Source organism: Oreochromis aureus, linkage group 3, assembly GCF_013358895.1.
Source record: "Oreochromis aureus strain Israel breed Guangdong linkage group 3, ZZ_aureus, whole genome shotgun sequence".
Lineage (NCBI taxonomy): Eukaryota > Metazoa > Chordata > Actinopteri > Cichliformes > Cichlidae > Oreochromis > Oreochromis aureus.
This window is the reverse complement of record NC_052944.1, coordinates 75,070,598-75,084,510: the sequence shown is the minus strand read 5'-3', so window position 1 is coordinate 75,084,510 and position 13,913 is coordinate 75,070,598. Positions and strand designations below refer to the sequence as shown.

The 13,913-nt window shown below is 45.0% G+C and overlaps 1 protein-coding gene across 1 annotated transcript; it reads left to right on the top strand.

Moving 5' to 3' along the window:
• The first annotated feature begins 2,901 nt into the window (after positions 1-2,901).
• LOC120437612 (CD226 antigen-like) lies at positions 2,902-13,233 on the top strand. The gene is made up of 3 exons (XM_039608162.1): positions 2,902-3,037; positions 12,594-12,926; positions 13,027-13,233. Exons 1-3 carry the CDS (start codon positions 2,971-2,973, stop codon positions 13,206-13,208), a joined length of 582 nt encoding a protein of 193 aa, XP_039464096.1. The 5' UTR covers positions 2,902-2,970; the 3' UTR covers positions 13,209-13,233.
• The last annotated feature ends 680 nt before the right edge of the window (positions 13,234-13,913 follow it).

Here is a 13,913-nt window from a genome sequence, read left to right as displayed (position 1 = left end):
GAGCCGAGGCTTACCAGTTACAGCCCTACAGCCCTGTGAATGAGTGACACAATTGGAATAACTTTGGAGACTGAAACATGTTTTTCAAATGAAACTTCCTGTGTTACTTCTTCCATTGCTGTAGTGCATCAACTGTTTCCTTGATCAGGGATAATTCTCCCACATTTAAGCACAATGCATTCTTCCCTAAAAGGCAGAGGTCTGTGGTCACAGCTTCATTTTGCTCACAGAGCTGCTCCAACATGTAAAAGACAGAGTTCCAGCAGGTACTACTGACTGAATTAGCTTGTGTTCTGCTACTTTAAAATGTTGCTGAATATCCCCGAGCTTCTCTGTAGCCTTTGTGCTGTGGTGAAAAAAGGACACAATTGCACAGCATTTTTCCAGCAACTGCAACACTTTTGGGACAGCTTTGATACTGTCCTTTACAACTAAATTCAGTGTGTGTGCAAAACATGGATAATGCCTCAATCCAGCTTTGTGCACTGCATAGGGTGACCATACTTTGATTTCCCAAAAAGAGGACACTTGGCCCAGTCATGAAAAACTTTAATAATACCAATTATTTAAAGAAAATTTTTTAACATATTTAAACGATACCTTCTGTGTGCAAAAAGATAACTTAAAAACCTTGGGAATTAAATAATGGTACAGAAATAATGCCTTATCTGTATAAGAAAAATTACCAGTAACAAAATGTTTCCTTCTCTTTTGAAGTTTTAGTGAACAAACAAAAATCTGAAATATGTTTTCAACACAAGTATTCTTTCTTCTCAAAGTTATATTACAAAACAGCAGGCAGTGAAAGACTGCAGGGGTCTGACAACGATGAAGCCGGGCTGTTTGAGCTGTTTGACTTCATCTTTTGGCAAAAAAAACACTACAACAGAACTACCGAGAAAAAGGACATATTCGGCAGTGTGGGATTTTTTGATCTCATGATGTCAAATAAGGTCAGTGTTTTTCCTTTCCTGTTGTTGCTTTTGCTCAGTCATCTATGTACAGTTATCTATGTCATCTATGTACAAAAGGCCCCGTAGTTTTATTCTGTTCAGCGGTTAGTTTCACTGGTAGTTTTGTAGAGTGGCCAGTAGAGGTCACCCACCGCTTTGTATGAGAGACTATGGGCAGGGAGAAACGTGGGCAAGGCACCTGAGCGTTTCTGCTCCAGATTACCGGCAGAGAGGGTCATTCCTTGAGAAGTGTGCGTTAATGATCGAAGTAAATTTGTGATGTGTGAGTATGTGATGATAAGATGTGTTTAGGACTGTGTCTGAGGTTAATGGGGAACTCACTATGTTTCTGTCTGTGCTGCTAACGGGAGCTAAGCTAACTCTCCTGCTGTGTGGCTGGGTATAATTGTGTATGTGTTAGCTCTCTCAGTGGGTCTATACGTGAGTCATGGGTAATATATGGCCTATAGTGTTTAAAGGGGATGTTAGTTTATTTCCTACTTGTGTTTATGTTGATGTACTCTTGAGTTATTGATGTGAACACCTTAGTAATGTAGTATTTTCTTTCTGTTCCACACACCACACACGCACCCGTGCACCTAAACCTGTATGCAATACCTGCTCCTCTGAGAATATCCCTGTTTCCTTCAACTGTGTGAAGTCAATGTAAGAGTCTGCACTATCCTCGGTGTCTTCATTGTCTCCCTCCTGAACATTCATCCGGGCCTGGAGCAGTGTTCTGGCCGACACTCCTGGGACTGGTAGCTGCAAATCTGAACTAGCACCTTACAGTCCTCCCAGTCCAAGCTATCTACCCAACAATCTGAGTTAAATATGTTCCAGTTTCGTTCTTCATTTAAATCTTTGTTTTTTATTTGAGATGAATGTTATTATTTTTTTCCTGTAGGTAAATGTGTCTTGTGCCCTACATTACAAGTACATGAGCACTCCACTGTCAGGAGCACTTTTACTTCATAAACACAACTTTCACCTTTTATGTAGTATTTTTCACTTACTTACTTAGTTAGATTATGATTAGTCAGTCGTAACATGTTGTTATAATCAAATTAACTGAAATACATACACTACCTTTCATTCAGTTATAACTTTATCATAAGCTGGTTATGTAACTGGTTATGTTCAGTCTTTATCCAGGTTATCTGCAGTGATTTTTTTAATCCAACAGATGTCGCTCTTGAGTGTCACACCAACACAGTGTGGACACAGAAAAGTGAATGTCCCACACACTCCAAGACATCATCTACTCATCACTGTGTCAACTAGGTTAGTGTCACATGAAGGTTAACTATAATCTTCATGGGACACAACCGTGAGGGAGAGCACAACAAAGAGCAAGAGAAGACTGAGACAACATGCACACACAGGAAAACATGTGGGAGCACAGCTGGGCCAATCACAGACGACGAGACACAGGAAGTAGAACTAGACCCAAGAGACAAGGAATAATAGACCAAAATAAAACAGCAGGAAAAAGAAAAAGAACTAAAAAGCACAAAAGATCAGATCAGTAACTCAAGATAATAAAGTTAGAACATCAATCATTTCTTAGAACAAAAATGAAACAACTCAAAATCCTGTTTCAAAGACCCAAAACAGTGATACAGGTGGTGTTAGTGGAAAGCATTTGATTTACTATTGGCTGATTTCACCTGTCAAAACACCTCATATGAACTGAATTCAAGAAAAGCTGTCACACACAGAGTGGACCTGTTTTCTTTTAAACAAATTCATTTCCTTTAACCCCTTTTATACGTGATCAAATGTAGGTTGAATGGTTTTGCTGACCAGACACTTCTGAGATGCATCTCTAAAATAGGATGTCAAAGTGTAAAAAGTCAGCTGTTTCAGCTTCGTGGTACAGCGTAGACATCAGCCACAGAACTTTCTGTTCTCTATTTTTTTTTAATTGTTTCTGTTGTTTAAACCTTCAGTAGGTTCTTTTTGACCTACAGAGAAAGCAGATGGATTACACCAACCTCACACTTTTTATCTTTATATGGATTTTTGTTCCATCCTGATGATCAGAAGAGTGTTTGAGGATTTAATAGATCTCTTAAAAACCAGTAAGTGTTTGCTGTCTTTTTCTAAAAGTATTTTCTTTTTTTTAGGTACAAAGTTACAGTTTGGTTAACATCCACCCACAAAAATGTTTTAACACAAAAACTGTTTCATAAAAGAGTGAGACGTCATTTAAAATGTCATTTCTAGTGGATGTTAACCCTGTAAAACCTGAAACATGGAATTATTTCTAGAAAATTAAAATTTTATTGATCAATCACGCCAACACAACTTCCATATGAATCTGTAAAGTGTGTTTGAACTGTTAAGTTTGACCGAGCGGCTGAACGACAGATCTGTTCTAACAGTCAGTGACTTTCAGCTTTATTTTAAACCTTAAATTTAATCTTGTGTCGTCAGATTTAAACTCAGGTTCAGTTATTGAGTGAAAATACCAACAGACTCAGACATTTAGGACAAACTAAGAGTCAGATCAGCAGAAACAGAGAACACGGACATGTCTGCTGTAACTGCGTCACTCTGCTCCACGCTGATGGTTGTCGTGTTGTCATATTGATTCAGGATTTCTGTTTGTGATGAGGAAACGAGAATCAAACTGTCAGAAACAAAATGCACTTTTGCTTCAAAGACTGTAACACAAACTGTTTATACATGACGACACATGAGAGGTTCTGATTTTGTTCTGTGGAGATCGTTCAAGAACTGAACACTAAAACTTTTCCACTTCGCCTCGTTTGCTCGGACGCACTTATTTCCGCTTGTCCTCAGTCCAACCCTTCTATACGTCAATCTAACGCGACGTCCTCAACAAACACGGAAGAGTTTGAACCGCAGCTTTAGCTTTATTTAAACCTTAAATTTAATCTGATGTAGTCAGGTTTAAACTCAGTTTCAGTTATTCAGTGAAAACACCAACAGACTCAGACATTTAGGACAAACTAAGAGTCAGATCAGCAGAAACAGAGAACACGGACATGTCTGCTGTAATTGCGTCACTCTGCTCCACGCTGATGGTTGCCGTCTTTGTCTCTGCAGGTGAGATTTAACTGTAAGAAACTAAACTTAGTATCACTCTGGTTAAATTAGTAATAATATTTCTCAAAGGATTATTTTCATATTTATTCAGTTTGTCTGTTTTTATGAAGTTGACACAAGGCTTGGTAGCTTCTATGTAGAGTCAACATCTGTGGCGGTGATCCAGCTGTGACAGATACAAAGAGTGTGTGTTGTTGTTACATCCTGTGAGGCTGTGGGAGTGTGTGGGCGTGGGGTTGTCTTCTCCCTCTCCTCCTCTTTCTTTCTTGCCCCTCCCCTTGTCTCTCTCCGCCCCTTCCTTCTCCTTTAGAACACACCTGCTGCTCATCTGCCCTCGTTACCACCAATTACCCTGAGAGGTGATATAAGCTGGAGGAGAGCAGTGTGGAGGGGGGAGAGGCTTCTGGTGGATTTTCCTCTGTGTTGGATAGTGTGTGTTTCCAGCCTAGGTGTGGGAAAGGCCTGCTGTGTGCGTGTGACTAGCCCTACTGTGCGTAGCTTACCGTGAGTAGCTCAACGGGGCAGTGTTCTTGCTTGGGTGTCGGCAGCCTCCATTACTTTGTTTGGCCTGCCCAGTTTTTGCTAATAGCAGCGTTGCTGTCTTTTTCTGTTGAAGCCTTATAGTTGTTTTCTTTGGTGAAGTGGTCACCATTCTCTTTGGGTTGACCTGTTTTGAGTTATAATTAAAGCAGCGGTGCTGTCTCTTTCTGTTGTTACCTTTTATATGATTATTGAGTTAATTGATTATAATAAAGACTAATTTTGTGTTAAATACCATCTGCCTGGCGTTCTTTTCATTTCACCCGGATCCAACTGTTACTGCCCCCCACCCTCATCGCCTAGCTTTTTATGTGGGGACGTAACAAAGTGGGGGCTCGTCCGGGATCGGAATGAAAGGAGTTGAGCTAATTGCGATTGTGAACAGGTGTTTGTGTGTTGTGTGAGGGTCATTTGACTAGCTGCTGCTCTCCCTGGCTAGAACAGGGGAGTGTCTAGCTGAGCGTTTGCTCTTCCTTCGGCCACTCATTTTTTTTGTTTTGCCTTTGTTATTTTCGGAGCAAACCCGGGTGGGGATTAATTCTCTGTTGGGGGTAGGCTTTTCGGTGCCTTTGGCACTTGATGATTTGCCTTTAAAGTGGCCTCGAGCCTGGTACGCTCCAGAAGCTAGGTGAGGCTAGATTCTGAGTAGGCAGGACTGGGGAGAGGGTTGGTAGTATTTTAGTTAATGGTTGACTTGACACAACACATTTTGTTTTGCCTGTTCTTTTGTTTGTGTAGTAAAGGTGTTGTGTGGCCCTTGGGTGGTTATCTTATGTGTTTTGGGCCAATTTAAGTTTTTCATGGCCACTTTTGATATTGCTGGGTTTACGGCAAGGCCGTCGCTCGCTGTGCTGGATGTTTGTAGGAAGAGGGATCTGCAGGAGGTGGCAACACATTACGGGATCAGTGTCTCCACTGGTCTACGCAAAGCGGAGCTGAAGGCCGCTCTGGTGTCCGGGTTGTTGGAGAAGGGGGTGGTTGTATTGCAACCCCCGAGCACACCCGGTCCGGCTGGACCAAGTGCAGCGCCTCATGTTCCAAGCCAGGTCGTAGAACCATCAGTGTCTACACCTGTGGGCCAGGGGCTGCCCGAGGGCGGGCCAATAACGCTGCCCCGTTTTGATCCGCTTTCCACCCAGTCATCGGAGGGTTCTAAGCAGGATGCTAGGCTCAAAGTCCGTCTGGCTCGTCTCCAGCTGGAAAAGGAGCAGCTCGAGAGAGAGTTCCAGCTGAAAAGGGAAATAGAGCTTAGGCGTTTGGACGCAGAACTGGCTAGGGCTAGGGAGGTCGAGCTAAAGAAGGTGGAGGCGGAGACTAAGGTCAAGATGCGACAGCTGGAACTCCAGCAGGCCTCCTCCCCTCCTGTGGCGGCCTCTCTGTCACAGACAGAGGTGCAGTTTGATGTAGGCAGGAATAGTCGTCTGGTCCCTGTGTTTCGTGACACTGAGGTGGAGGTTTACTTTGAATCATTTGAGCGGATAGCAACAGCCTTGCGTTGGCCGCGGGATGCGTGGGCCATCCTGCTGCAGTGCAAGCTGGTGGGCAAGGCACAGGAGGTTTGTTCCTCGTTATCCACTGAGTGCAGTTTGGATTACGACAAACTAAAAAGTGCTATCCTGTTAGCCTACGAACTAGTCCCCGAGGCTTATAGGCAGCGATTTCGGGGGTTGAAAAAGGTGCAGGGTCAATCCTTCCTGGATTTCGCGAGGGAAAAAAGTGTCCTCTTTGACCGATGGTGTATGGCCTGTAAAGCTGCAGATCTAGTTTCGGTACGGGAGTTAATTCTCATTGAGGAATTCAAAAACTGCATCACCGAGCGGATGGCAGTATATCTGAACGAACAGAAAGTCTCCACGTTGCAGCAGGCCGCGACACTGGCTGACGAGTTCGCACTCGTCCATAAAGCCAGTGTCATTAAGCAAGAGCGACGCGACACACTAGCAAAGGCTAGCGGTGCTAGTGGTGAGCAAGGCACAAGGGGGGAGGTGCCTGTGCCACGTCCCAGGTCAGACCGGAAATGTTTTTACTGCTTTAAATCTGGCCATTTAATAGCGGACTGTGAGGCCTACAGGCGAAAGCAGCCAGCCTCAACACCACATAAGTCAAAAGGGATGGGGCTGATTAAAACCGCTTCTCCTGTTAACAGACCCCTTAGCACTGAGACTCCTGATGAATGCTTTAAACCCTTCATTTTCAAAGGAGCGGTGTCACTCTCTGGTGAGCCTGAAGATGAGCGTACTGTGACCATTTTACGTGACACAGGTGGCTCACAGTCCCTCATACTGGCCAGTGCACTTGCCTTTGATGAAAAGACTGCCAGTGGCACTGATGTTATTGTTCGGGGCGTTGGAATGACTTATGTGCCCGCCCCCCTCCATCGTATTTGGGTGCAGAGTGACCTAGTAAGTGGTGTTTTTCCTGTGGCTGTGTGTCCTTGCTTCCCGATTGATGGCGTGGATTTCATAATGGGCAATGACATTGCAGGCGGGAAGGTTTATCCTACCCCAGAGGTCACAAAGACCCCTGGCCAAAGTCCTTTGTCAGATGCTTTAAGCCAGCAGCACCCGGATGTATTTCCTGTAGGTGTTCTTACCCGGTCACACGCCCGTCGGCAGGAAGAAGTGGTTGACTTGTCAGAGTCAGTGGTCGGCTCTATTTTGGAAAAGGATATGATGCCCTCCGAGGACGAGGTGGGTCCTGATGCCAAGGAACTGGCTCAAGAAGTAGCTGAGCCTGCTCCTGAACCTGCAGCCCCCCCTCTCCTCACACGGGAGGCCCTTATGATCGCTCAGAAAAAGGACCCGTCGTTAGCCAAATGTTTTGCCGCCGTAGATGAGAGTGATGGTCCGACAGGAGACAGGAAGCAGGCATTTGTTGTTTGTGATGGATTGTTAATGCGCAGGTGGACCTCAAAGCCAGGGGAGGACTGGAGTGTAGTTCAACAGATAGTGCTCCCGGCTAGTTTGCGTCAGCATGTGCTACAATTAGCCCATGATCATTCATGGTCAGGACATTTGGGGATAACTAAAACATATGACCGTATTCTGCAGCATTTCTTCTGGCCGGCAATGAAGACAGATGTTGCAAAGTATTGTAATACTTGTCACACGTGTCAACTGGTGGGCAAACCAAACCAAACTGTGCCCCCCGCCCCACTATGTCCAATACCTGCTGTTGGTGAGCCATTTGAGCACGTTTTGGTCGATTGTGTCGGTCCGTTGCCAAGAACACGGGCAGGTAACCAGTTTTTATTGACCATAATGTGCTTGACCACGCGGTTCCCTGAAGCAATTCCTCTGCGGAGGATCACCACTGCAAACATCACTAAGGCGCTAATCAAGTTTTTTACCACCTTTGGTCTCCCAAAAACAGTGCAAACGGACCAGGGAACTAATTTCTTATCCCGAGCATTTAAACAGACTTTAACTTCCCTTGGCATTTCTCATTCCGTGTCTAGTGCTTACCACCCAGAGTCGCAGGGTGCACTTGAGCGTTGGCACCAAACACTTAAGGCCATGCTGAAAAAGTACTGCCATGACACGGGCAGAAGTTGGGATGAAGGCGTCCCCTTCGTGCTGTTTGCGATACGCGATGCCAAGCAGGAGTCCTTAGGGGTCAGCCCGGCTACCCTTGTGTTTGGCCACGATGTGCGAGGCCCACTAAAGGTGTTGAAAGAGAAGTTCCTTAGTGGGGGTGTTCCAAAAACTAACGTGGTAGATTTTGTGAAGACGTGTAGGGATCGATGGCAACAAGCTACCTCATTAGCAAAAGAGGCCCTGTGTGCATCCCAGGCAAGCATGAAGAAATGGTATGACAGAAAAGCTGTAAAAAGACACTTTCAGGCTGGAGACAAAGTCCTAGTGTTGCTACCGGTGCCTGGTTCTGCTCTTTCGGCCCGTTTTGCGGGACCATATGTTGTAGTGAGGAAGGTGTCCGAGACAGATTATGTCCTCAGTACCCCAGAACGCAGGAGGAAAACCCGCCTGTGTCACATTAACATGTTGAAACCCTACCATGATAGGGAGACTCATGAGACCGTTGCCAGCGCAGCAACCCCCAGTGCTGTTTCTGCTGCCGTGCTGAGCGTAGAGGCGAGTGCTGACGATGATCTGCATATGCTTTCTGAGGGACATCGGTGTGGGCGGTTGGCAAATTCAGCTTATTTAGCCGAGGTAACAGCCCACTTGTCTCATCTGTCCCCTTCACAGTGCGAAGATGTGCTTAGCCTACTGCACTCCTACCCTTCTCTCTTTGGTGATGTGCCCTCACGTACTAGTGTTTGTGAACATGACATCAATGTTGGTGACGCAACCCCAATCAAACAGCATGCGTACCGCTGCCCCATGGGAAAGCGTGAGGTGATGAAGAAGGAAGTCAGTTATTTAGTAGAGAACGGTTTGGCACAACCGAGCCACAGCCCTTGGAGTTCCCCGTGTTTGCTTGCACCTAAGTCTGATGGCACCCCACGTTTCTGCACCGACTACCGGAAGGTAAATGCAGTGACCGTCTCTGATTCTTTTCCACTTCCTCGTATGGAGGATTGCATTGACAATATAGGTCCTGCCAAATACATCTCCAAACTGGACCTTCTTAAAGGGTATTGGCAGGTGCCTCTGACCCCCAGAGCCTCTGACATTTCTGCATTTGTCACACCCAACCATTTCATGCAATACACCGTGATGGCGTTTGGCATGAAAAATGCTCCGGCCACCTTTCAGCGTTTAATGCAGCTGGTGTTGGGGGATGTGCCTCGGTGTAATGTGTACTTGGATGATGTAGTGATATACACGGACACGTGGGAAGAGCATGTGGCCATCCTACAAGCAGTGTTTCAGCGATTGGCCGATGCCTCGTTAACTCTAAATCTCGCTAAGTGCGAGTTTGCCAAAGCGACAGTCACGTATCTGGGAAAGCAGGTGGGGTTCGGGCAGGTTCGCCCGGTGGAGGCAAAAGTCGAGGCTATCCTCAGCTACCCGGCCCCAGCCACTAGGCGGGAGTTAAAGCGGTTCCTGGGCATGACTGGATACTATCGCTGTTTTTGCAAGAACTTTGCGGTAGTTGTGGCCCCTTTGACAAAGCTATGTAGCCCCAAAATCCCTTTTGGTTGGTCAGGAGAGTGCCAGCATGCATTTGAGTCTGCAAAATCCCTCCTTTGCAGCGCCCCAGTTCTGGCCGCCCCCAACTTCTCTCAGCCTTTCAAACTGGAGGTTGACGCCAGTGCCACCGGAGCTGGTGCGGTGCTGTTGCAGGACGACACAGAGGGTGTGTGTCACCCAGTCTGCTACTACTCTGCAAAGTTCAAGCGCCATCAGCTAAACTATTCCACCATAGAGAAAGAAGCTCTAGCACTGCTGATGGCCTTGCAGCACTTCACTGTGTATTTGGGCTCTAGCTCCTTTCCAGTAACGGTGTATACAGACCACAATCCCCTTACTTTCCTCCAACGCATGTACAACCACAACCAGCGACTGATGCGCTGGGCAGTGCTGGTGCAGGATTATGATCTGGTTATCCAGCACAAGAAAGGGACTGACAATCTGGTGGCTGATGCACTCTCACGCAGTGCATAGTGATGAGTCTGTTCTGTGTTTTGTATAGTGTGAATATAAGGTGGGGGGAATGTTACATCCTGTGAGGCTGTGGGAGTGTGTGGGCGTGGGGTTGTCTTCTCCCTCTCCTCCTCTTTCTTTCTTGCCCCTCCCCTTGTCTCTCTCCGCCCCTTCCTTCTCCTTTAGAACACACCTGCTGCTCATCTGCCCTCGTTACCACCAATTACCCTGAGAGGTGATATAAGCTGGAGGAGAGCAGTGTGGAGGGGGGAGAGGCTTCTGGTGGATTTTCCTCTGTGTTGGATAGTGTGTGTTTCCAGCCTAGGTGTGGGAAAGGCCTGCTGTGTGCGTGTGACTAGCCCTACTGTGCGTAGCTTACCGTGAGTAGCTCAACGGGGCAGTGTTCTTGCTTGGGTGTCGGCAGCCTCCATTACTTTGTTTGGCCTGCCCAGTTTTTGCTAATAGCAGCGTTGCTGTCTTTTTCTGTTGAAGCCTTATAGTTGTTTTCTTTGGTGAAGTGGTCACCATTCTCTTTGGGTTGACCTGTTTTGAGTTATAATTAAAGCAGCGGTGCTGTCTCTTTCTGTTGTTACCTTTTATATGATTATTGAGTTAATTGATTATAATAAAGACTAATTTTGTGTTAAATACCATCTGCCTGGCGTTCTTTTCATTTCACCCGGATCCAACTGTTACTGCCCCCCACCCTCATCGCCTAGCTTTTTATGTGGGGACGTAACAGTTGTAGTTTCAGGAGTCAGTATACATCTACAAAGCTTTTTGTTTAAAGCTTGTTGTTGTAGAACCTTTGAACACAGAAATAGTTATGTTTTGCTCTCCACACACACTGCTCACAGACACACAACAACAACCAGGAAGCAGCTTCACCTCTGATCACACTCAGGCCGTTTATCAATGCCCAAGTACGCGAGTACGTACTCGCGTGCTCGGTGAGTACGTACTAGCCGAGCACGCACGGGAGTGCGTGCCGCCGAGAACGCGAAAGCACGGACTCGTGGGCCGTTTCTCAATTCTCAAAATGTGACACGGACTCGTGATTTGTACAGTCGGAACACCAGCGTGCGTGATGATGTCACAGGTCCGGAGTTTTTACTGCCGTCCCCTCCTAATTTAACTGTGAGTAACATGTTATGAAGCTTAACTGTAATCACAGCCAAACCGGTTTACTCAGGAACAAATAAAACACTGAAATAAACCAAACATTAACATTTAGAAGTGATCTAAGTGACTTATATATCATTTTTAACCTCAGTAGTGAAACCTCTATTAATAAAAGTAGTGTACATGTACATACGTGTACATACCTTAATAAAAAAAGCAAGCAGGTGAGATGTTAGAACGCTTTTATTTCTATTCTAGTGGACACTCAATACTATAGACAGCTGCTGGGGTTTCTTTAACCTGAGTAGTGAGAAGTCCATAGCGCTGGGGTCGATGTGCCGGGAGTCCGCTGTTGAGTTTTGGACGAAATGCATTCTGGGATATATAGCTGTCCCAAGTCTACACCGATGCATGCTCGATAAAATGGGCGGATCGAGAACACATCCGGGACTTTTTCGCGTTCTCGGCGTGATGCGTGCCAATTGGAACAGTACTTGGTCTCCGACTGATGACGTATCACGAGTACACGAGAACGCAAGTACGCACAAGTACGCATATTGATAAACGCCCACACACTCAACTCTACTCACTCACCTGGAGGAACAACAACCAGGTAGTTGTGTTGGTTGTAACTAAATTTAGTGGTGAAAAATAAAATGTCCCTATAGTCAGCCTCAGTAGCGAGGGATCTGGCTGAATGAGTCTCCACCACTGTTGTGTCTGTTCAGATGCAACTTTGCATTTTTCAGCCTCTTTCTACTTGTGCTGAACTTCAACCTCTATTGTGCTGATGACGCTGTGGAGTTTGAGATGTAGCTCTTAGGTTTCTTGCAATTTCTCTGAGTGTTGCACACTTGTGAATAATCTTTCTCTCTGTAGAATGATGAAGATCGAATTATATGAAAATGGTTTTATAAACCTTCTCACTGATGAGCAGAAACCATTGTTTCTCATGGCTGATGTCCTTCTACTGACTGCAGCTGCCCACAAACACTTTCTGTGTTTCCTGATATTTGTTGAGCTGTTTGAAACACTGAATTTTAAATTCAGTTCTTAAAGAATAAAAATGACTCCAATCATTTATGAATTATTCCCCCATGATGTTGGATACTTGGTACAGTCCACTCAGCACTTCCTGTATTTAGGTTTTCTGTTTTCTAAAGACAGTGTTTTGGTCAATAGATGCTCAGCAGCAGTAAACAAAAATACTTTTATATAGTTTTGTACAGTAAGTTTTGTAATATGCTGTTCTTTTGTAAATGTTAATAGTAAATATTGTGTGTGTATGTTTTTGATTGGCTGCTGTAGGATTTTGACCTTTAACCTCTCTGCTCTGTGTTGTTTCCTCTTTCAGACCAGAAAAACATCACAGCTGAGTCTGGACAGGACGTCACTCTGACATGTCGAGCTCCAAACAACAACATCATGGTTGTAGAGTGGAGCAGAGCTGACCTGGGAGATGAATATGTGCTTCTGTACCGGGATGATCACCTTCACTCAGACAACCAGCATCCATCTTTTAAGAACCGGGTGGATCTGCAGGACAGACAGATGAAGGATGGAGACGTGTCTTTAATTCTGAACAATGTAACGATTAATGACACTGGAACATACAAGTGCCGTGTCTTAATGGAAGAAACACAATCATGGGAGCTCATCAGCATCTACCTGAGAGTCGATCCTCCAGGTGAGTGAGTAGAGTTGAGTGTGTGTGATCAGAGGTGAAGCTGCTTCCTGGTTGCTGTTTTATTTTTTCTAAGCATCTCACAGTTGTTTCTCATTTCTAGGAAAACAAGGAGGACACACAGAGGATGGAGGGAAGGAAGATGGATCTGTTGCATTGATAGTTGGTGTCTGTATTCCTGCTGTGCTTCTTGTTGGTGCTGTTGTTTTTTTGATCTACAGAAAACATAAACAACAGCAGAGTCAGAATTCATACCAGCCTCCTGTTGAGCTGCAGCCTGTTTGAAATGTCTCAGAGTTTTTTCCACATAAACTCAACAGTGTTGTCAGTGAACATTCAGGTACAGACAGATGATCTGATCATCCAGCAGACAGACATCAAACATGTCCAGAGTTGGTTTGATGATAAATTTCTCTGATTATCATCAAACCTGTTCAGACTGTGTTAGTGTGTCTCTGTGCTGTCTGTCAGAGACTCTGTGAACTACAGTGTTTGTTCATCCTTACAGTTTTTGTGGGATTTGTTGATGGGAATGTTTTTTTGGCTTCCAGATGCTCAACTTATTGGTATTTTTCTGTAGCATATTTTTTTCATATTTATGTCCTGTATTTTGGATTTGTATTTTCAAGCAAAAGAAATGTCAAATGTTGATAGAGATAAAAATAAAATAAAAAAGTAACTTCAGCCTGTGAACACAAAATATTCAGTTTGTGAGTTCCTTTATATACCTCATATTAAAACAAATTCAAGTCTCACAGAGATGAAAAAATCTGCAGTGTATACTGTAAGGATAGTTGAACACAGTCAGTCATTAGCTGGCTTGACAAACCTACATTAAAACTCCAGCTGCAGATAACTGGTATCAGAAAGCTGGTTATCGATCTGTGTTCAGCTGGGCTTTCTGCTCAGACTCTTGTCTGCACTCACACTGAAAGGAGTGTTTTGCAAGTCATGTGACCCTTTTTCCACACAATCACAGTTGTTATCAGA